The sequence below is a fragment of the Bos mutus genome, chromosome 16 (assembly GCF_027580195.1).
Source record: "Bos mutus isolate GX-2022 chromosome 16, NWIPB_WYAK_1.1, whole genome shotgun sequence".
Taxonomy (NCBI): Eukaryota; Metazoa; Chordata; class Mammalia; order Artiodactyla; family Bovidae; genus Bos; species Bos mutus.
The window spans coordinates 15,485,229-15,509,232 of record NC_091632.1 but is presented as its reverse complement, the minus strand read 5'-3'; the positions used below and the strand labels follow the sequence as shown (position 1 = coordinate 15,509,232).

Here is a 24,004-nt window from a genome sequence, read left to right as displayed (position 1 = left end):
TACAGGTTTCCTTGCTTGCTCCCCAGGGAGGGAGGGCTGGGGTGTGTGTGTCCAGGGGTTGGACTGAAGGGTGGCTCAAGTAGTTTGCCCATCCCTTTGTGGTGATGTGTGTAGGGGGCATGCACAGTACGCTACTTTTGTTCCTAACACCTGGTTTTTTGCTCTTCAGTTCAGTTCAGTTCAGTCGCTCAGTCGTGTCCGACTCTTTGTGACCCCATGAATCGCAGCACGCCAGGCCTCTCTGTCCATCACCAACTCCCGGAGTTCACTCAAACTCATGTCCATCGAGTCAGTGATGCCATCCAGCTATCTCAGCCTCTGTCGTCCTCTTCTCCTCCTGCACCCAATCCCTCCCAGCATCAGAGGGATTTTCCAATGAGTCAATTCTTCGCATGAAGTGGCCAAAGTATTGGAGTTTCAGCTTTAGCATCAGTCCTTCCAAAGAACACCCAGGACTGATCTCCTTTAGAATGGACTGGTTGGATCTCCTTGCAGTCCAAGAGACTCTCAAGAGTCTTCTCCAACACCACAGTTCAAAAGCATTAATTCTTCCGTGCTTAGCTTTCTTTGTAGTCCAACTCTCACATCCATACATGACTACTGGAAAAACCATAACCTTGACTAGATGGACCTTTGTTGGCAAAGTAATGTCTCTGCTTTTTAATATGCTGTCTAGGTTGGTCATAACTTCCTTTCAAGGAGTAAGCGTCTTTTAATTTCATGGCTGCAATCACCATCTGCAGTGATTTTGGAGCCCCCCAAAAATAAAGTCTGACACTGTTTGGCTCTTCAGAAATGGCAGTTGGGTTTTTTTGTTTGTTTGTCTTCATATCTTTTGGCCTAGAATTTGCCCCAACTGGGCATACACACAATTATTTTTAGTCCCACACAGTTTCTTTGTATTCTGTTACTCTAGGAGGCATGTGTCCAAGTGCAAGTTTTGCAGCATTGCAGCAAAGGGTCCCAGGTCCCAGTTGGGGGAACGAAGATCCTGCAAGCCTCTCAATGCAGCCAAAAAAAAAAAAAAATCCGACATATGTCTATTTCTTTGTTTTCAGATAACTTGGGGAAGTGAAAATTTATGTACCTCTTAAACGATTCAGAACAGAGCTCCTTTAATAAGCTTTATAATTTAATATATTAGTACCATTCAGATGTAAAATATCTCACTCTCACATAATGCGAAATAAAGGTCTTTAGAAATAACAGACACATAGACACACAGGCATATGGAGCGTTTATGGCTTAAATTCTACAATTTCAGCTATGGGTCAAGAGTAAACACAGAAGTGTGAAACGTAAAACCTCACTAGTTTAGATATCAAAGAGCTATTCTACCCAGTAGAGAGAGAATCTTCTTTTAAAAAAATATATTTATTTACTTTTGGGTGTGCTGGGTCTTCACTGCTGCGCTTGGCCTCTCTCTAGTTGCCGAGAACGGGGGCTACACCGTAGCTGTGGTGCACTAGCTTCTCGTCGCAGTGGCTTCTCTTGCTCAGGAGCGCAGGCTCTGGGCGCTCGGGCTTGAGTAGCTGTGGCTCACGGGCTTCAGGGCACGGGCCCAGTAGTTGTGGTACACGGATTTAGCTGCCCCTCGGCATGTGGGCCCTTCTAGATCAGGAATCAAATCTTCCTCCTGTGTCCCTCGCACTGCCAGGTGGATTCTCAACCACTGGACCGTCAAGGAAGCCCAGGCAGATTTCTTGAGCTCAAAATAGACAAAAAGAAAAACCAAACTAAGAAACCAAACATTCTCTGTCTCTCACTCAACAGATAATGCTGCTGCTGCTGCTGCTAAGTCGCTTCAGTCGTGTCCGACTCTGTGCGATCCCATAGATGGCAGCCCACCAGGCTCCCCTGTCCCTGGGATTCTCCAGGCAAGAGTACGGGAGTGGGGTGCCATTTCCTTCTCCAATGCATGAAATCGAAAAGTGAAAGTGAAGTCGCTCAGTCGTGTCCGACTCTTCGTGACCCCATGGACTGCAGCCTACCAGGCTCCTCCATCCATGGGATTTTCCAGGCAAGAGTACTGGAGTGGGGTGCCATTGCCTTGTCCACAACAGATAATAGATCTCTATAAATCATTAATCCTTTTACAGAGCCCACCGTACAACCAAATTCTTGATCTTGCTGCCACAAGAGGGGAATAATTTACTGATCACATAAAAACTCTTAACAAACTGATGGAGGAGAATATTTCTGGGAGGAAAACAGAGGACCTAAAGAATTCTATTATGCTTCAGATTCATTTCTGGGAACAAGAAAATAAATTCCTGGATTTAGGTATCCATGAAGTGTACTTCTCTGATGGTGAAGTTCATTTGCTCATCAGATGAATTCATTGGGCATCTCATTTGGAACAGCAGACTTTTTAAAGGATAATTCACACACACACACAAAATATGAAATCATATTGTTACCTTGCCAGGGTTCTTGGCCTCCCTGCTGCTGCTGCTAAGTCACTTCAGTTGTGTCCGACTCTATGCGACCCCATGGACTACAGCCTACCAGGCTCCTCCATCCATGGGATTTTCCAGGCAAGAGTACTGGAGTGGGGTGCCATCGCCTTCTCCATCTTGGCTTCCTTAATCAAAAGAAATTGATAAAAAGTCACACAAGAAATTCAAGCAAGGGTTTATTGGGAATCTTGCTGCTAGAGGAGGGAGTAAGAACAAGCAACAGTTTCCCTTCCTCACTCCTTGAGGCAGAGTGAGTTGGTTCCTTATATAGGGTAAGAGTAGGGATGGGCTTCCCTGGTGGCTCAAATGGTAAAGAATGTGCCTGCAAAGTGAGAGACCTGGGTTCGATCCCTGGATTGGGAAGATCCCCTGGAGGAGGGCATGGCAACCCTCTCCAGTATTCCTGCTTGGAGAATCCCCACGGACAGAGGAGCCTGGTTGCCTGCAGTCCATGGGGTTGCAAAGAGTTGGACAGGACTGGGCAACTAAACAAGCACAGGGATGGGTCCAGGGGTTGGGCCAGAGGGGTGGCTTAGTCGGTCTGTCCACCCGCTTGGTAGTGCTCTATACAGAGTGTAAGCACAGTACCCTGCTTTTGCTCCCAGCACCCTTCTTTTGCTGGGGGTTTTGGTCTTTTTGTGTCTTTTGTTCATAATTTGTCCCAAGTACCCATGCACACAGTTATTTTTAGTCCCTCAGAGTTTCTTTGTATTTTGTTTGCCCAGGTACAAGCACTGCAGCAAAAGGTCCCAGGTCCCAGATAGTCTCAATATAAAACGATTTTATTTAACTTATTAATAAGGGAACCAAAGATATGTTACAATTTGTTCAAGGAGAATCCAAAAAGTAAACATTTTACAGAACAGGAATATTGAATTTACAAATGGATGCAAAACTGGTTTATCTACAGAGGAGAGTTTTCCCTCCATTGGATAGAATTTGTTGACATGTTCACAGGCAACAATTATTTGCATTACCATCAGTTCTCTACAAGTTAATATCTTCAAAATTCTAAAATAGTTTAATTCAAGGTAAACATGACTATCTTTTAGGATCAGATAATCCTCCAAATTCCAGCTCCATTGAAAGGATATTCATTAATCTCTGTTGCTTCTTTTCTTTTCTTGTGAGACCTACTGGCTCACTTGCCAATGCAGGAGACTTGGGTCTGATCCCTGGATTGGAAAGATCCCCTGGAGAAGGAAATGGCAACCTACTCCAGTAGTCTTGCCTGGGAAATCCCATGGACGGGGGAACCTGGTGGGCTACAGTCCATGGGGTCACAAAGAGTAGGATGCAAATGAGAGACTAAACAACAACAACACCGGCTGATTTATTTTCCCGTCAAAGAATAGCTCCAGAGGAGTCCCCAGGGATGTTGCTTAAAGTGCTACATTCCTCCTTACAAATCACAAACCAGAGGTTATAGAGTGTATTCGAGAGAAAAGGTTCTGTTAATTCGTAAGCCTTTATTTCTGGTCCAGTATTAACCATTCATTCAAAAGAATACTATCCACAATCTATTGTGTAATTATCATAGCACCGGGTAGGGTGTATTTTGAAAATAATGAGTCATAGTCCTTGCTCACAAGGTACTTACAACCTCATTATAGAGATAAGACATACAAGAAACTATCAGTCAATAAATTTAATAAACTGCCAAACTGAGACTACAGTTAGAAGTAGGACAGTATAAAATGGAAATGTATTTGATCATCATTATTCAAGACAATGACAGCCCACTCCAGTACTCTTGCCTGGAAAATCCCATGGACGGAGGAGCCTGGTAGGCTCCAGTCCATGGGGTTGCTAAGAGTCCGACACGACTGAGCGACTTCACTTTCACTTTTCACTTTCATGCATTGGAGAAGGAAATGGCAACCCACTCCACTATTCTTGCCTGGAGAATCCCAGGGACGGTGGAGCCTGGTGGGCTGCTGTCTATGGGGTTGCACAGAGTCGGACACGACTGAAGCGGCTTAGCAGTAGCAGTAAACAAACATAAATAAAACAAGGTTATATATTGGTTTAGTGACTAACATGTTGTGATCAGTGTTTGAGGGGAACCTAACTCTGTATTTCCCTTAGGAACAATGGTTTAGTAGTCCTTAATTCAGTGTTGGCAGTAACTTTGAGACAGTCTGGGACCTGAGACCTGAGATCCTTTGCTGCAATGCTTGCACCTGGTAAACATCTCCTTGAGCACCAAAAAACAAAGAAACTATAAAGGACTAAAAACAATCGTGTGCATGCACAGTTGGGGAAAGGGCGTCCCTGGTAGCTCAGCTGATAAAAAATCCCCCGGCAATGCGGGAGACTCCAGTTCCATTTCTGGGTTGGAAAGATACCCTGGAGAAGGGATAGGCTACCCACGCCAGTATTCATGGGCTTCCCTGGTAGCTCAGCTGGTAAAGAATCCGCCGCAATGTGGGAGACCTGAGTTCAAGCCCTGGTGGGGAAGATTCCTTGGCGGAGGGCACAGCAATCCACGCCAGTATTCTTGCCTGGAGAATCCCATGGACGGAGGAACCTGGCGGTCCATGGGGTCGCAGAGTCCCACACCACTAAGCGACTAAGCACAGCACGGTTGGGGATAATTATCAAAAACAAAAAAGAGACCACAAAAAACCCAACTGCCACTCCTGAAGAGCCAGGAGCAAAAGCAGGGCACTGCCCCTGCAATCTGCACTGAACAGAGGTGGGCATTTAAAAGTGAGCTCTGCAGACGTGGTCCCGAAAAATTAATTGAAAAAAATCTGTGGTATCACAATTCTGTGAGAACCCAGAGAAGTTTTTCCCTACCTTGAGCGGATACAAATAACCGGTTTTTTTTTTTTCTTCTTTCCTTTTTAACAGTAACTGCGGTGCTTTGACTTTTCACTTTCATGCATTGGAGAAGGAAATGGCAACCTACTCCAGTGTTCTTGCCTGGAGAATCCCAGGGACGGGAGAGCCTGTTGGGCTGCCGTCTATGGGGTCGCACAGAGTCGGACACGACTGAAGTGACTTAGCAGCAGCAGCAGTGCTTGCTTGCTAAGTCGCTTCAGTCGTGTCCGACTCTGTGAGACCCTACTGACTGCAGCCCGCCAGGCTCCTCTGTCCCTGGGTTTCTCCAGGCAAGAATATTGGAGTCGGTTGCCATGCCCTCCTCCAGGGGATCTTCCCCACCCAGGGATCTAACCGACGTCTCTTCAGTCTCCGGCATTGGCAGGGGTGGGGTGTGTTTCTTCACTATTAGCGCCACCTGGGAAACCCAACTGCAGTGAACCTTCCCATCATCTTTAATCAAGCTGTTCAGCTCTTAGTTAATTTCCTGTCTCTTTAAGACCTAAATCGGCTGTTTCGCCCTACTCACAAATGGCTGCGCCGGCTTCACAGTCTCAGCGCATGCCTCTTGAACACAATTTGGCGCCGAGACAATTCGCTGACTTTTGCAGCGCAAGATGGGGACTTGGCGGCGGGCAAGATCGAACTTCCCGGCATGCTTTGCAGTCGGGCCTCACGGCCCCGCGTCTAGTGATGGGGAGCCCCCGGTGCTTGACGCCGCCAAATCGGCCGTGGAGGTGGACGTTGTGACCGGGAGCCGGGAACTGGAAGGCCGCGGAGTGTAAAGATGGAAGCGTGGCGCTGTGTGAGGAGGGGCTACGGCCGCTGTGTGGTGGGCAGAGGCCGGTCAGTAGGGCTGGGTGGCGGGAGGGAAGAGGGAGGGGCGGGCGGCCCGGGGGCGGGAGCGAGCGGCCCAGGGGAACCGGGGCGGGGCGGGCTGGGGTGTCGGGGTTGGAAGAGGAAGAGGGTCCGGGCCGCGATGCCGCCGGGACAGACCTCTGGAGACCCTGAGGGATAGGTAAACCCGGCGCGCGGCCCGCACAGCGCGGGCCCGAGGCGCCGAACGCGTCGGCCGAGGGCCGGGCTCGTGCTTCCCCGGGCCGGGCTGGCCTCGGAGCCCCGGCTCACTTCCCGTAACCCAGCCCGAGCCTCCGGGTCCCCGGCCTCCTGCCCCAGCCCCCGCAGAGCCCCGGGCGGGCAGCTGCGGGTCAGTTAGCGAGGCCGCCGTTCGCCATGGGTTCGGGGCGGCCTGACCCCGAGGGAGGCGCGCGCCTTGTGCACACGCCCGGGGGCTGCTCTGTTGGTGTGTGGATGCCTCGCAAACTTTTCCCCTCCCCGACTCTGGGATCCCAACCTTTTACGATGATTACCAAATTCTCGTTCCACATCGATATTACCAGATAATTTACTTGTGAAATCGACTTATCGAATAAAAAGCACTTCAAGAGGTGCTGCCCACATTAGCGCCTTTCTAAGTAGTATCCACGAGTTGCTGGCTTTTATATACTGATTTTTTTTTCTAATACACTTTAAAATAAATGCTTGGTATTATTTAATTGTGTACCATATGAAACTGACTGGTGTATTATCACACGTGGGAAATACAGCACCCTCTTAGTTTTTACATCAGTTACGGGGATCAGGTTTTGACTCCTGTAGTTTGGGGACTTTGCTGTTCCGTAGGCAGCGTTTCCTGAGTACCAGCTGTGTGCCACGCACTGTGCTAGGCACTTGGGAAGAGACCCAGATTAAAAGGAATTAGGGTGCTCTGGCCCCAAAGGAGCCCATCAATTTAAGAGAAAATAAAAAGTCTGTATAAGTAACTACAAATACAGCGAATACGTTTTGTAGTACAAGTATTATATTAGAATACGGTAGCTTATTGGGGTAGAAGGTCTATGGCTTTTCTCCAAATCTCTATGGCTTTCAGACTTGTCACAAAACAGGATAGACTTACCCATGTCATGTCTTTAAAAGTTTACAATTATGTTGAGGTTAGAGAGCAATTTGAGAAAGGGTAAACTGCTCAATAAATTTATATAAAAATGTAAATGCTGTTGAAACAAATATATAAAGGTCAAATAACAGTAAATACAATTTAAACAAAATTCCCTTGGTGATGAAAGTGGACATTATTGACACTGACTTGGAAATACAGCTTTAATGAATTCTGGAGGACAGGAGGAGTCTCTCAGAATTGTAGCTATTTGCCAGAATAGCGTTTTAGTGCTTGAGTTGCATTGTTTCATAAGAGAGCCTGCGAGCAATATATCTATTCAAAATAATGATAACACTATTTCAGAGACATTTTTCATGATACAGCCTATCATATAATTGGTATCAGATAATTGGTGCTGTTGGGTTTGGAGTGTTGGTGAATTTCTAGTCTTTTTCATTTCCCTCAAGGAGGAGCAAGCTTAAAAGAGAAAAAAGTAGCATGGAAAAATAAATTATGTACTGATTACCAGGAGAGGTAGGTAGTTTCATGAAGTAGTGATAGGCTTTTGTTTTCTTAGCTATAAAGATGTTTGGAAAATAAAACTTTGGTATAAAAAAGTTGTTCAGAAACATATTTTTACTCCAAACCCAGGTTAGAGAGATTCACTTTTATTATAGTCAGCTTATGTGTTCTACATTTAAGTATTATGTGTGCTGTGGGTTTTATTTGTCCATTAGGTTTTATTAGATGCTAGAAAGCTACTCAATACAGTTTGGTGATTGGTTTATCTCTCAGCTGAATTGTGTGGACTTTTAGAAGTTTAGCTGGTACTTGGGGAGGCTGGTGGATTCTCTGTTAAGTGTTTAGAATACCATTCATAGTTGAGGGAGCGTTTTGAGGTATTGCCACGAGCAGTGAAATCCTTCAGATTGAGAAGTCAGATTTTAAATATTAGACATTACCTTCCCTTGAGGAAACAGATTTAGATTCTGTGTGCTATATAGCTGAACAAAAAGTGGTGCCTCAAGGAGTGTATTTATTTCTTTTAGATACCCCATGTTACCCCACCACCAGAAGAGTCTGGGCAGAGACTGGACTACACCGTGGGAGAATCTGCAAAAGTGTTGCTGGAACAGACACATTTCTAGTTGTATGAGGTGGCCTGGACATTACTCTCGCGCCCCTTACCCGTACTTCAGTAGTAGGCATTTCTCACTAAATTGGAGACCACCTGGTTTGTTTGAGTCTAGAGCTCCGTTTCAGTACTGGAACTGGAGACCTGACAGCCTGAGCCAGACTTCCTTGTTTCATCTCTCTAGTTACATCATGAACTCTGAGGGAGATGAGCCTTCATCAAAACGAAGAAAACACCAAGGTAAAGGTGACATTTATCTTGGTGCAGAAATAGACATAAGCCATAGCGTAATTGAAACTTTTCATATTTAATCCTTAAGAAAACCTCCTGCAGGTTTTAGAGGTGTTTGGTGTTTATTTTTAACCAGTACTTTTCTGTTAGGAAAACAGAAATTATTTTTTTTTAATTAAGTCTTAAAAAAAATCTTCAATTAATTGTGTATTTCTGGCAGTAAAAATGAAAGTTACTCTTCATATAAAGTTGGAAAACAATGGAGAACCAGATGGAAACATTAAGAATAATTTTAAAATTCACTGTTTTTGAAACAACAGTTCTTAGATTTCTTAGAAATTGATAACATGTATTCTTGAGATTCCACAGATATATTAAAAAACATTATGTTTTCATTTTTAATGTTAGCATTATAAGACAAAAAAATTTCCTTAAATAGAAACAATCATAAGTGAAAAATATTTTCTTACAGAATCAAATTTTAGCTTATTAAATTTATATTTTTCATGATGGGTCTTTAGACATAATCAAGAGTCTTTGGGAAGTTTATCTTTTAACCACATCTTATTCAACTTTGAGACAGTTTTTTCTAGCTATCTTGGTTATTTCTATTTTTCTCCTGTTCTTTTTACTCTCAACAATTCACCAGACTCTCTGTGCTTCCAGCCCTGCCCCCCTCCAAAAGGATACACGAGTAGTCTAAGTAAATTTGGAATTGTCATTCTTACTGAGCTACAGTTGTCGATGAAGATCATTCCTCTGAAGATACTTGGAAATAGGCTGTGTGGGTGTTAATTTGCAGGGAGCGGACATGTTTGTCAAAGAAAGGCGTTCAGAGGGAGTCTCACCTGGGAGTAAGAGCTAGATTAGTTAGAACTCTTCTAAGTAGGACTTCTACTACACATTTAAGTAGAAATTCTAATTACTCAGAAGAAGTGGAAATCTATTTGTATAGCGCTTAACCATCAGTGTATCTGTAAACAAGTATTTGAGTGATTGCAAGGTACATTTAGAATCATTAAAATTAGGTTCCTAAAAACAACCCATCATCTGAGGCTGTATGAGGACGTGAGATGGCTGCTCGTTCACGTATTCATTGTTCATCAGGTTGACACACTCCTCTTCTGTTTGGCCTCTTGTAAATCTGGTGGGCTCTCAGGTAGAGAGGTGGCCTAGTGACCCCAGGCATGGGCTTAGGAAACGCTCCTGCTCTCATTCTGCTCCACCACTAACTGTGTGAGTCTGGACAGGTTACAAACCTCTCTGCTCCTTGGTTTCCTAGTGTGAAATAATGCCTGCTTTGAAAGCCTGTGGAGGATGGAGTGAGACATATTCAACGTGCCTAACACATTGTTGGCTTCATAGTAGGTACTCAGAAAATCCTGGTGGTGTTGTTTTCCCTTAAATGGATGGGGAATTACATTTACAGACCGATAAACTTTGATTGCAACCTGACTCTCTATATGTCCGTTCTTCCTAGGTTTTGTGAATAAGGAAAATGCTCTTCGTTAAGCCATATTTGTGACTTCTGATATTTCACTAATACTACTTTTCAATCAAGAGAACAGCATTGCTAACTTGCCTGTCACTATAAAGTGGTATTTGAAGGATTTGTGTGACCCAATTATGACCTTTTAATTAGGCACCCTAGAAACCCAATCAGGCCTAATTGCTTGCTTTTTTTGACTCATCTGTCTTCTCTGCTGTGACCACCTTGTTCCTCCTGACATGGAAGGTATATAAACTTTTGTAGTGTGAATTTATGTTGTGAAGTCTGTGAAAGCCAGAGACTGTCCACTCTCTCAGTAGTTTTCAAATTGTCTTCTATGGAACCCTAGCATTCGAACAAATTTCTGTATGTTTATTCAAAGCAAATGTGGTCAGAATGAAATGTGTTTACCCCATCATCCCAGCCCCAGTCCCAGCCTACCAGGGGTTAATGGTCAGGACATGAAAAATAATACCAAAGAGTTATACAGACTGTAGAAGTCTGAAAGCTACTGTATTGATTTGATCATCTTGTGGTCTTGGTTATTTTAAAAAGTGGAATTGCCGAAAGAGTTGGTTTAAACTCTTAATTGCCAGGACTATACAAATCTTATGCTTTTATATGCCATTACATATACATATTTTATAAGAAAGCATGAATGAATTTAATGCAGCGGTCCCACCAGGGTAGTGCTGTAAGTTTGTGATGATAGCTAACATTTTGTTGTATGACTAGAACCCTCTCCATCTCATTTACATAAAAAGATTTAATGATTTGTGACTAAAACCATAGACAGTCCCTAATTTATGAGGGAATTATGTTCTCGATAATCAGTTCTTAAGAATCACTTCTGTTTTCCTCATAGAAACTATGTTATAAATTTCAGAGTAGCTGTGCAGAGTCAGTATCAGTAGCTTTAGTTCTGGCCTTTAGGGGTTCAGTTCAGTTGCTCAGTCGTGTCCAACTGTTTGTGACACCATGGACTGCAGCACGCCAGGCCTCCCTGTCCATCACCAACTCCCAGAGTTCACCCAAACTCATGTCCATTGAATCAGTGATGCCATCCAACCATCTCATCCATCCTCTGTCGTCCCCTTCTCCTTCTGCCCTCAATCTTTCCCAGCATCAGGGTCTTTTCCATTGAGTCAGCTCTTTGCATCAGGAAGCCAAAGTATTGGAGTTTCAGCTTCAACATCAGTCTTTCCAATGAACACCCAGGACTGATCTCCTTTAGGATGGACTGGTTGGATCTCCTTGCATTCCAAGGGACTCTCAAGAGTCTTCTCCAACACCATAGTTCAAAAGCATCAATTCTTCTGTGCTCAACTTTCTTTCTAGTCCAATTCTCACATCCATAGCTAACATTTTGTGTGAGCTATGACTAGTCATAGCTAGTCATGTATACATGACTACTGGAAAAACCAAAGCCTTGACTAGACGGACCTTTGTTGACAAAGTAATGTCTCTGCTTTTGAATATGCTATCTAGGTTGGTCATAACTTTCTTTCTAATGAGTTAGCGTCTTTTAATTTCATGGCTGCAGTCACCATCTGCAGTGATTTTGAAGCCCCCCAAAATAAAGGCCTTTAGGAGTAGGATTCTCCATATTCAGTGAAGGATAAGGGATAGTTTCCTTCTCTTTCCTGGGCATAGGACAAGCACTGAGCTAAATTATGTGATAGTTGAATGCTTTTGTTACTTTGGTTTTCTTTCCTTCATCAGTTTTTACCTTTCTCCTCAGGCTCCTAGTACCTTTGGTATCATAATTCCAACTCCCCTGTTCCACTCAGACCTCGCTATTCATAAAAATTGCCTTCCTCTTCTGTCCTCTGGTCAGAATTCCTATTCCTTCAGTGCAGCAGATATCAGCTTTTAGATTTTGAGGGATGAAATCTGATTAAAGTCACTTAAAATTTTTACTTCATTGACATTTCTAGAGTGTACTGATACTTTTTTTCTTTCACCTTTTTTGAGATATAACTGACATTACCAGCACAGTCTAAGTTTAAGGTGAACAGCATAATGATTTACCTTACTACACCATGGAAGGATTACCACAATAAGTTTTGTGAACTTCATCATCCCAAAGAGACACAAAAGAAAGGGGAAATAAATATTTTGTATGTAATGTGAGCTTTTAGAATTTACTCTCTTAACAACCTTCATATAGAACATGCTACAGTGTTAATTAAATTTACCATGTTGTACATCACATCCCTGTTACTTATTTATTTTATAACTGAAAGTTTGTACCTTTTGACTGCCTGCAGCTAGTTCCCCCACCCCTCTAGAATGTGTTGATACTCTGTAAATATATAATTACAGAAGATTTGGAAAAATCTTTCACAGTCCTTCATATCAGAGATAATTACTCTTAAAAATAGTGGTATATTTCCTTGTAGTCTTTCCCCCCCATGTTTAGAATACTCTTCCTCAATTTATTTTTTATTTAATTTTTAATTGGAGAAATTTAGGGATTCTGAATCAGTGAAATGAAAGCCTTACAGGAAAAGGGAGATATTCTAGGGCTGAGATTTTCTCATATCATGTAATTGTGCTTGAAAGTCCATCTTCAAATCTTTTTGTTTCCCAAATTCATCCTATTTCTTGTTTTCCCTTCTTTTAAGCTTATAGATTCTCTAAAAAGTTCCACATTTGTCTTTATGACTTTCATGACAGTAACAGTATCCTCTTTATTGATGGGGAGAGGAAGATCGAAGGAGTATGTGTGTTGTGTATGAGTGTTTATACATATATATGGTACTGTGTTTATGTATCTATAGATACATACATGTGTGTGTGTATGTATTTTTTTAAGTAATCATGTCTAAATCAAAGACTGCTTATAATTTCAGAATCTCTTGCTATTTCCTCCTGTTCTCAATACTTTTTCAGTGTACACGGTGTCTTTGCAGAATATAAACTGTCACACATTCCTGATTGTTGCATGCTAGGTTTGTCAATCAGGATTAGCATTTACTAGCATTGTATAGCTATGTTACATTTAATTTTTGCTTTGGCGTGCATTAAAAATATTTCTTTTGTTTATTTCATTAGCAGTCTTCTGTAAATACTGCTTCCATTTACTGTCATTATATACCCTTCATTCACGTCTAAACCAGATTTCTCAGATGAATTGTCTCAGGAACATAGTTAAGCATTTGATGATCTTGTCATACTAGTAGGTGATAAAATACAATATGAAATTATCTTGTTGAAAGACCAGCTGTGCCATACAAGTATATTGTCCTGGCTATGAAGTTGCTGAGCATGTCTGGCAAATCCATGCCATAATCATGGGGAAGTGAGAAGCCATGATCTGTGTAGTCTTAGCTTTGTTGACACACGCTCAGAGCCTCCAGAATGACTTCCTGAACCCTCTTAAACATGTTTTGTGCCTCTTGGATCAGGCAGTGTATCATTCCACGGTCTTTGTAAACAATTTGATGACCACTTCTAGTCATGAGGTGCTACAGTACCATTTTCTAGGGGAAAACATTCTGTTCATCGCTTATAAGAATTTTTAAAAGGCAAAAAATACTTACGTGCAGGAAAATATATGATCTGTTTTTTATTAATTCTTTGTATTTTGTCTAATATATTTTAACAGGCACAATACAACGGCATTGGGAATATATATGTAACCATAATAAAGAAAACACGAAGATCCTAGGAGACGAAAATGTTGACCCCATATGTGAAGACAGTGAGAACAAGTTTGAGTTTTCAGTGATGTCCTATAATATACTTTCACAGGATTTACTGGAAGACAATTCACACCTTTATAAACACTGCCGGCGGCCAGTATTACACTGGAGTTTTAGGTTTCCCAATATTCTGAAAGAAATTAAACACTTTGATGCAGATGTAAGTGTAAAATATCATCAGAATTCTTCACCTAAGGAAAAGTTGGATTCATTTCTGAACTAAATGGTTTTTTATCCCTTTTGTTTGTGAAGTAAGAAGGGAAGGCCTATATAGTTACAGGTGAATTCCCTAGCAGTCCAGCAGCTAGAACTCTGTGCTTAACACTGCCCAAGGCTCGAGTTCCATTCCTAGTCGGGGAACTAAGATCCCACAAGCCACAGTGTGGCTAAAAAAAAATTTTTTTTAATAGCTAAGATGATGAAACAGCTTTGAATAGGGTATTATAACTTTGGAGGCATAACTTGCTAATGGTTGTTGATATAAATGATTATATAACTTTTCAGAAAAGATTCAAAAAGCTTTAAGTATCAATCAGTTTTGAGACAGGGACTGGTACCATATTAAGTATTCAGTAAATACTTCCCTTTGATTGAAAATTTTAATAATTCATGCAAAAATTAATTTTGATGATAATATTCAAAAGACTAGAAGGATTTAGTATGAATGAACTTGTAAATTCAGGAAAAATTTCCAGCATATAAATTATAAATATTTCCTTTGAGAAATACCAGTTTTGGATAATAAGAGGGATTCATGTGAGTAAAGGTCATGGTTTTGGGGACTGATCAAATTTGGAGACATTGATTTGATAGATTTATAAAAGAAAAAACTATTTCAGGTTTCATTAGGTTTTTAGAATTTTAGAAACCTATTTTTAAAACAAAAGCACCAGAAAATTCATATTTGTATTTTTTTGTTTTAATTCAAGCCATTTTTTCTTCTAAGGTACTTTGTTTGCAAGAAGTTCAAGAAGATCATTATGGAACCGAGATCAGGCCAAGTTTGGAATCATTGGGTACATATGTAACTTTTATTTTAGCCAGATTTACTTAGTGAGTTATTAAAGCATAGCTTGCTAACAAAGGTGTGTGGTGTATTTGGACTAAAAATCTTAATTTTGAAAAACAGCTTAATACTCATTTTAAGAGGTCAAGAAAAGATTGAAGTATTTCAAATGGGTACTTTTGTGTTGATACATATTTTAATATAAATGGAAAAGTGTGCAAAAATCTCTTCATAGCTGCCTTTCTAGGAGTCTCTTTGCCTACTACCAGACTCCTAGGATTCTGAGTTCCATGAGATTGGGGACCATTGTATCTAGTTCATCATTTTATAACACCTATGTCCACGGTGCCTAATTGAATGAATACCTTTAGAAACAGGTCATCTCTTTGAGAAATGCTGCCTACGTTGCATTCATTCATTCAGCACGTATTTTTTTGAGTGTCTGCTGTACACCATGCACTGTTGAAGGCAATGGGGATACAGCAGTGAGCAAAACAGGTAACAGGTCTCTGTGCTTGCGGAGCATACATTCTAGTGGAGAAAGGCCAAGAATAGACTGCACAAACAAGTAAATAGTACCTCAGGTAATGAGAGTTTTCTGGAGAAAAACACAGGAAGGGGGAAATGGGTCAGCTTTCAGTTTTAAACAAAATGACCAGAGAGAGCAACTTTTGAGTAAAGACCCAAAGGAGGTGAGGGAACAAGTGGTGGCTGGAGCATTCCAGGTAGTGGAGATGGCTAAGAAGGTTGTAGTGCCTTGAGGCAAGAGAAACTGCTGTGTGTGGAGTGGATCAAGCAGGAAAGAGTTAGAGGCAAAAAGGTAAGAGATCTGGGGTTGGGAGAGAGGGCACAGGTTACTATAAGGTCGCTGTTTTTGCCTTGACTCTGACTTTTGTTAGGATGGAAATGAGAGTGTGATAACACATGTATGTAACACTGCAGTCTGCCAGTAAAAAAAAATCTATTTGACCCAGAAGTAGACTTTTTTGATTCTAACACTTTTTAACATCCTACCTTACTAATACACTAACCCTGGCGGCTCAGACGGTAAAGCGTCTGCCTGCAATGCGGGAGACCCGGGTTCGATTCCTGGGTTGGGAAGATCCCCTGGAGAAGGAAATGGCAACCCACTTCAGTATTCTTGCCTGGAAAATCCCATGGACAGAGGAGCCTGGTGGGCTACAGTCCATGGGGTTGCAAAGAGTCGGACACAACTGAGCAACTTCACTGAGCGACAAACATTGTCCAAAAATTAGAATTTTGTTTTGCCATATTTATTATTTTTTGCAAGTGTGGCAAAACAGTTCTATTACTTTCGTATATATATTAAAAAAACAGTCATTTTTGTTAAAAATTTTTTTCTTTCTTACAGGTTATCACTGTGAATACAAGATGCGGACAGGAAGGAAACCTGATGGCTGTGCCATTTGCTTCAAACATTCCAAATTTTCACTCTTATCAGTGAACCCAGTGGAATTCTACCGCCGTGATGTTCCTCTGTTGGACAGAGACAATGTTGGATTAGTGCTGCTCTTGCAACCCAAGATTCCAAGCGCTGCCTCCCCTGCCATCTGTGTAGCTAACACACATCTGTTGTATAACCCAAGGCGAGGTGACATTAAACTGACCCAACTGGCAATGCTTCTGGCAGAGATTTCCAGTGTTGCCCATCAGAAAGACGGCAGCTTCTGCCCCATTGTTATGTGTGGGGACTTCAATTCTGTTCCTGGTTCTCCACTCTATAGTTTTATTAAGGAAGGAAAATTGAATTATGAAGGACTCGCCATAGGAAAGGTAAGTACATTCCTTCTTATTAGGAGGTGGGTGTAAGTCTCTGTCTACATTGTAAAGTGAGGACAGAGCTTTACCTTGTAAAGTCATCCCAGAGCTGTTTGAAAACCTCAGATGAACCAGTACCCTAACTTTATCAAGCTGCAATGATGATCCATAGCTACTCATAAGTAATTACATTCACTGGATTTAATTCACTTTTCCATCTATTTGTGACAATATTCTGCTTGGAGGAAGTAGGAGCCAACAAAAAATTCAGAATGGGGGCGAAGAAGGAAAATAAAACCATTGACAGACATGAGTACTTCACAAATAAGGAACTACTCACAGGTGCAGAGAAGCGTTTTGAATGCCGGGTGTGGGCAAGAGAGTTGGAGAAACAGTAATTTAATATTTGCTTATTATATAAGTTTTCCTTTCCATAAGGATACATATTTCAGTTCTTTAGCTGAGTATAATTTATCCCATGTTTTTATTTTTATTGTTCTGTTCTGCTTAGTTCAGATTATTTCCTCTTTAGTACATTTGACCAAAGTAAGCCCTTGCCACTGAGTTTTGGATGATAGTTTACAATTTTATGAGAGTTGATCTTTCTTAGTATTTTATATAACAGGAACTATAATGCAGGTAGTAAAAAAAAGGAGGAGCAGTATTAGTCCAAAGCTATAGATCATTTAGATTTCCAAATTTGAGAAAAACATGCATAGGAAAAGATTACCATTTTTATGTAAGTAATAATGTTTTCTGAACTGTATTTGAGCAAAATTTTACAAGCACAAATGATATAATGAATAAAGGATAATACTTACTATTCTTGGATTTCCTTTTATTTAAGAAATAAACTTTTCAGTACATAATTTAAAATCTATTTACCTAAGATACCTGTTGAAATTTTGTTTAGGTATCTGGCCAGGAACAGTCTTCACGGGGACAAAGAATTTTATCTATTCCAATTTGGCCCCCAAACCTAGGTATCTCACAGAACTGTGTGTATGAGGTACAGCAGGTACCAAAAGTAGAAAAGCCAGGTAAGTGTTTGCAATCCATTTTGGCAGTCTTCTTGATAATAGTGTTCCCTTTGAAGGTATAAAACTAAATTTTTAAAGGGATAACATCTCAGAGATGAATATTCATATATAAAAGCATAGGGTTGTTCACTTTTTTTTTTTTTAAGAACTCTGATTACCTTTTTGAAAATCAACTTCCAAAATTACTTTTGCATGAATTACTTGCATGTTGCTTTGAACATGTTTGTGTTTTATTTTTGCTAATTAGTATTTGCATAATACGTATTCTGGGATGAACCATTTAACTAGGCATCTATCTAAACTAGATATGCCTTAAATACTGTTCCTAGAGTAAAAGTACTCTACGGCAAAATAGAACAAAACAAGACACTGAGAGTATTAATAAGCTTCTCTCTGCCCTTACAGATGGTGACCTGACACAACCAGAGCTGGACAAAACAGAGGTCCTAGTAACAGCTGAAAAGTGAGTTCTGGAAAGCAACAGTAGACATTTGCTGACTCTAGTTGAGTAAAGAAATCATTTCTCAAAAATCACTTGGTTAAAAAATAAAGCTGATGATACTCTGTGCTGGTGAAGAACGCTGGCTCTTAAGTCAAATAGACCTGAGTTCTAACACTAACTTTGCTGCTCTTTAATTGTGTGATTTTAAGCAAGAAATTTAACATTTTTAAAAGGTTCAGTTTCTTTATAATCTGGGTTGATGTGAGGACTAGATGAGACAAAGCATGTAAAACTCAGTGTTTGACATACAGTAGGTGCTTAAGCATTGTTTATAGAAACAATTTGTCCATGGACCTGAACCCACTAACATTTATTGCTATTATGTATTTAAACAAAGGTGAAGATCACAGAAAAATATCTTTCAGATTTCAAGAGGATCTTTAGCCTCCTTTAACTGCTTACTGAATCTCAAAAATAAATCTATAGGAGAATTGATCCAAAAAAAGAATATGGCTGTAGAAAAGATAATTACCTGAACTTATCTCTTAAACTACAGGGAAAGGTCTTCATAGGTAGCTAGGTAAAGATGCCTGGGTTTCTTTTTATTAAAGAATCATGGATGCTTAGGGCTGTGATTGAAAAACATATATTTAATACAATAGGACATTTGTGTCTTAGGAGATTCTCAAAATGTCTTGATTATTTCGTAGTCTGACTCTTCTATAGTTTTGACTTTTAACATTTAAATTTCAGAATCACCTCTCATTTTTATCTGACTTCTTCTCAGTCTTATTATATTTTGTATATCTTGTTTTGGGAAAATATCTATAAGAACTAGAAAGAAAGGAGCAATTTTTTTAAATTAAAATTTATTAAAAAATTTTAAACCTTTCACAGTAGAAACTTCCTGAGTGAGATAATTAAAAAGGCTACTCTTACTAGCAAATACTTAGTTTTGAGTAATTCTAAAATCTTTTTATAAAAATAGGGTGTAAGAAAAGCTACTTATATCTTTAAAATAGTGCCTTTATATGCATACTTGTATCTGTAAACTAAAATGTTAGTAGTAAGAACAGTTGGCAGTAGGCCTGTTTTACATTTAATAATATTGTAAATATAAGTCCTCAGACATAAAAAGTTTCTAAAACTTGGCAGTAGAGCAATTTGAAGCAATTATCTGTACTTATTGACCTATGAGCTCTTTAAAATCAGGGCATCTTTATCAGTGTATTCTTAGCGCTTAAGAAGAGATAGTGCCTTGGACTTAGGAGATGTTTGATAAATGTGTGTTGGATAAACAAAAAATTTCTTTTAAATTTTGTTTTGTTTCATGACATAAAATATCCTTAAAATTCATGATGTGTTAATGGGAGATGATTTTTAAACCTTTTGCCTGAAACATCATGTGTATTTAAAGAATGGGGTAAATGTAAGCCATTATATAGAAGCTGTTTTAAGATGCAGTACAAAATTATCTCACATACCATAGCAAGGATAACCATGGAAAAATATGGCCCCTCTGATATCAAAAGTCTGTAAGTTCTAAATAGTATTCCTAAAGGCCACTTTAATATTCTTAGAAGCAGCAAAAAACTTACAAATTGTTTTAGAATATGTGTTCATTAGTAAGTGGAGGCTATCAAATATGTTACAATTAATTTAAAAAATCACATTAGTATGTTAATTATTGAGCTCCCCCACCCACCCCACATATTATACCTGTTAATGGATTTTGGATATCACTGCATGAATAAAGAAATGTGAAATTGTGATATGGTCTGTTTAAATAAATATTGTCCTAATGTCTGGTTTTGTCTGGAAATTTAAGTGAAAAGGTGCTTTAAGTAGGAGGAATTATAAAAATCATTAAAAACTTGATGGACGCTACTCTTTTTTCTCCTTCAATTTAGGTTATCTTCAAATTTACAGCACCATTTCAGCTTGTCATCTGTTTATTCACATTATCTTCCTGACACTGGAATCCCAGAAGTGACCACCTGCCATTCCCGAAGTGCCGTAACGGTGGATTATATTTTCTATTCTGCTGAAAAGGAAGGTGTTGCTGAGCAGCCAGGTAAAGAATGCGTGTAATCTTAAATTCTGCTTGAGAACACAGTAACTAAAAACTTCAGGGCTGAAGCTGAGAAAGCCAAACATCTGTATGAGAAGTTCTCAATTTAGAAATTAAAAGTATTTTTAAATTGGTAATATATTTGGCAGATTGGTACTATACCCGAGTAAATCAGTTTATCACTTGCAGAAGATGGAGGCAGTGAAATACCTCAGAGCAAATTATTCCCTGTGAATTACATCCTCAGCTCTAGCCTCCAATCCCAGCCAGCTTCTGAGTTCCTTTATAGATCTTTTTATATTGCCTTTTGGTTTTATCCACCACAAGTCTACTGTTCTTGCGGCGGCAGCATCACACAGCTTTGTACTTAAATTTTACTAAGGGGTGCCGCCTTCACTGGAGGGCCTTGCTTGTCCTGCAACAGCTGACGGTTTTGTCATGTTGACCCTGGGATATTGTCTCTTTCTGGAAAGAGAAGTCTGAACAGTGTGTTTTCAAAAAGCACAGGTAATAAAACACTTTTCCTTGTATGATTCATTGACAACAAGGTATTAACTATTGGTCAAAGGATTTACTGTGGAGGAGAAAGGGAGGTTTAATAGTAGTGAAAGTGGAGTTGCTCAGTCGTGTCTGACTCTTCACCAGCCCCATGGACTAGTCCATCAGGCTCTTCCGTCCATGGCATTCTCCAGGCAAGAATACTGGAGTGGGTTGTTGTTCCCTTTTCCAGGGGATCTTCCCAACCCAGGGAGTGAACCTGGGTCTCCTGCATTGCAGGCAGATTCTTTACACCAGGGAACCAGGAGTCAAAAAAGTATTCAGAAAATTGATCCTAAATGTGGGCAGCTATTTCGTCTTTTCTGATTTTCCTTTTTTCTCTTCCTTTTTTTTTTTTTTCAATGCTACTTTTCTTTCCCAATTTTCCCTTCTGTTTTTTTCTTTCTATCCAAAAATAACCTTACTAGTAACACTCAGGAGATGTCCAATTCCTCTCCACTAGATGAACTCTACAAAATAACCTTGTTGCTTTGAATTTATAATTTAGTTCTGGTAGTTGTCATTATATATATATATATATATATATATATATATATATATATATATATATCTCCTAGATGGCGGGAGTGTGCCGTGGACCAGCATCTCCAATGTTAACATCAAGAGCCTTTTACTCCACTTCTGTGGGTACTAACTCTCTGGGACCAAATTATACTAATTTATTCTGCAGTCACTTAATAAATGTCCTACTTAGATGTGGCTTAGTCTTTCGGTTTTATACAATTATAGAAAAGTTGATGGGTGAATTTCTTAGGTAGTTGTCAATCTCAAATTACTCTTAACATTCTTATGTGTTACATTGATATTTTCTTCTAAAGATTATTTGTAGAACTTGAAATTGAAAAAAAAAATCTGAAATAGGAAAACAAACATCTGAGACTGCTGTTTGAGTGTTATAATTAGGTTATAACTCAATAAAAACTAACCAGATTTTAAACTGTTTCATATTAGACTTCCAAGGCAGTGTCAAGTTACATATCATTTTTTTTAAAGACTTCTGGGGTCAATGTACAACCTGTTATTTCACTAAATATGTATGTGCTTTTTTAATGTAGGAGCTGAAGTTGCTTTGGTTGGTGGCTTGAAACTTCTAGCCAGACTGTCACTTCTTACAGAACAAGACTTATGGACTGTTAATGGACTTCCAAATGAAAATAACTCTTCAGATCATTTGCCTTTATTGGCTAAATTCAGACTTGAACTCTGACTCTTGATTACATATATACTTTGCTTTCCCGTTTGGTTTTTTTTTCCCCAAAGAATGTAAAGTTGTTCTTAAGAGTTTGCATGTTTATTTATTTTTACGCTATGAAATTTCTGAAGAGGTTTATGTTAAATGTTTGAAACAGGTAACAGAAGAAACACGTTTACACTTTTCTTTTTTAATAATGAAAAAATATTTTCCTGACAAGTGAGATCTAAATGCTGTTTATTGCAAAAAAAGTTGTAAATATTTATTCTAAATCCCAGTAAAGTTGACAGTGATTTTTAAATATGGCGCAACTTCTTTAGTCCTCTTAGGAAAGAATTTCGTGTTTTTAGCAAGCTTTACAGTGGATCCAAAATATCTTTGAGTTCTTGCAGACCACAACTCATTCCCTTCCAGAAGGCCTGATTTCATCACAAGTATCATGTCTGTTGAGTCTTAACTCATTCATCTCAGAAATCATTGGGTTGTTCCCAAGTATCTAACCATTTTAGTTTGTCTTTGATGGGGCTTGACAGTGCTTTTTAGAACTATACAAATTGCTGAATCCATTTTATTACCATCCTGAGCCATGTAAGGTGCCTGCATTTTATTGGGAAGATGTAGGTCACCATAACTAGCAGGATGAGGTGTTTTGGACAAGCCCACTCTCCATCCTGTAGTGGACTGCACAGGATGCCTGAGAGAGTCAAGAGGCGGGGGTCATGCCTTGAGTTTCCCTAGTAATTTTTTTTTAAATTTAGTTTCAAGAAAAGATTCTGGATTGAAGGAAAGATTTTACTTTACTGAACCAATCCTGTAGAAATTTACTTTATTAGGAAACTTGTATTTGGAACAAAGTGGCAGCTATAAGATTCTTTTTATTTGCCTCAGAAATAAGAGGAAGCCAGCAGAACTCTAGAGGGGAGATGTTAACTTGGAGACCTAACACTCTTTAATAGTTGATGATAACTGTTTTGTTGTGGTTTAACTGTTGTCATTTCTGTAATGTTTTGGGTTTTTATCTTTTTTTTATCATGATTCAGTAGTGTGAGATGGTGCTGGTCTTTTTTATAAAGCGGTTAAGAGTGGGTCTGAAAAATCCTGCAGTTGGCTCTTAATGAGTGTTTGAATCAAACATTTTAAAACCTAAGTGAAAATTTACTCTTTTCTAGAATTGGGATCAAAGAACTATGTCCATTTTTACTAAGTAATTTTATATTATACTGAATTACAAAAGTTTTTTACAATGGGTTTTCTGAATAGAATGCTTCATTTTAAATTAGCAGCAGTAGTTACTTTATAAGCTCGGACTTTTTCTACTGAAGTTATTTACTACAATTATTAAAAAAATAAATAAACCAGATAAATACCCCCCAAAAGCATGTGGGTTATAAGGATTTCCCTAGTAAAAGTTACAGTGTTACAGAAATACTTGTTTATTGTGTCACTTTTTCTTTTAAACTTAACAGTATTAACCATAGGATTTCCCACATTTTGTAGTAACAGTTTTCAAAGTATTACATGTTCTGATTAGCAGATATTGTCATCAGCAAATGATAACAGCAGATAGTATATTTATCCCTTTTAGTATTAGGGAAAGAAAAATGAAGATTCATGGATAACTATGTTGTGTTGTATGAATTTAAGAAAAATGAAGATTCATGGATAACTATGTTGTGTTGTATGAATTTATTAACAACTAACTTTATATATAGGTATTCTTGATAAACAAACATCTCTGAAAACCTCTGAAAACTTAATTTTTTGTACCCTGATTAATATATTGTGATTTTAGGCCCTTTTCATGTGTTTCACTTTGAGTTAATCCCATAAAATTGCTTTCTGCTTTACCTTATAGAATGAAGTATTATTATATGTACTGGAGGCCAAGGAGTCCTTTGTAACTTTGTCACAGGCTTTAAAAGCTCCACTAAAATTAACTGTCCACTTGTCTTTACTTTGTTTGATCAGAAGAGTTAGTAACTGTTGGAGCCTTGTATTTACCTGCCAAAAGCAATTAAATTTGGTTAACTGCTGAAACCAAATCTCCCTGTCTCACCTGCTGTGCTATCCAGGTTTTAAATGGAAAGGGATATATTGCAGAATTGCAGTAATGAAATTTTGGTTTTACTC

General features: G+C 39.3%; 1 protein-coding gene and 1 long non-coding RNA gene across 7 annotated transcripts; one reads left to right on the top strand and one right to left on the bottom strand.

The window, feature by feature from the left end:
- Positions 1-169: 169 nt before the first annotated feature.
- LOC138991242 (uncharacterized) lies at positions 170-5,949 on the bottom strand. Of its 2 annotated transcripts, none has more exons than XR_011467213.1 (3): positions 5,815-5,949; positions 2,421-2,584; positions 170-1,708 (listed from the first exon to the last, which is right to left on the bottom strand). It is a non-coding gene; the product is annotated as an uncharacterized lncRNA (long non-coding RNA). The 2 variants fall into 2 exon arrangements; XR_011467214.1 differs by lacking the exon at positions 5,815-5,949 and adding an exon at positions 5,262-5,363.
- Positions 5,913-23,916, top strand: ANGEL2 (angel homolog 2). 5 transcript variants are annotated; one of them, XM_005888541.3, is made up of 9 exons: positions 5,913-6,131; positions 8,274-8,599; positions 13,690-13,946; positions 14,733-14,802; positions 16,165-16,586; positions 17,485-17,611; positions 18,017-18,074; positions 19,964-20,127; positions 21,738-23,916. In XM_005888541.3, the coding sequence occupies exons 1-9, from the start codon at positions 6,073-6,075 to the stop codon at positions 21,887-21,889; spliced, it is 1,635 nt and encodes a 544-aa protein (XP_005888603.1). In that variant the 5' UTR covers positions 5,913-6,072; the 3' UTR covers positions 21,890-23,916. The 5 variants fall into 5 exon arrangements, with proteins under 5 accessions (XP_005888603.1, XP_070240864.1, XP_070240866.1 ...); XM_070384763.1 differs by having other exon boundaries at positions 5,954-6,090; XM_070384761.1 differs by lacking the exon at positions 5,913-6,131 and adding an exon at positions 6,224-6,303.
- The last annotated feature ends 88 nt before the right edge of the window (positions 23,917-24,004 follow it).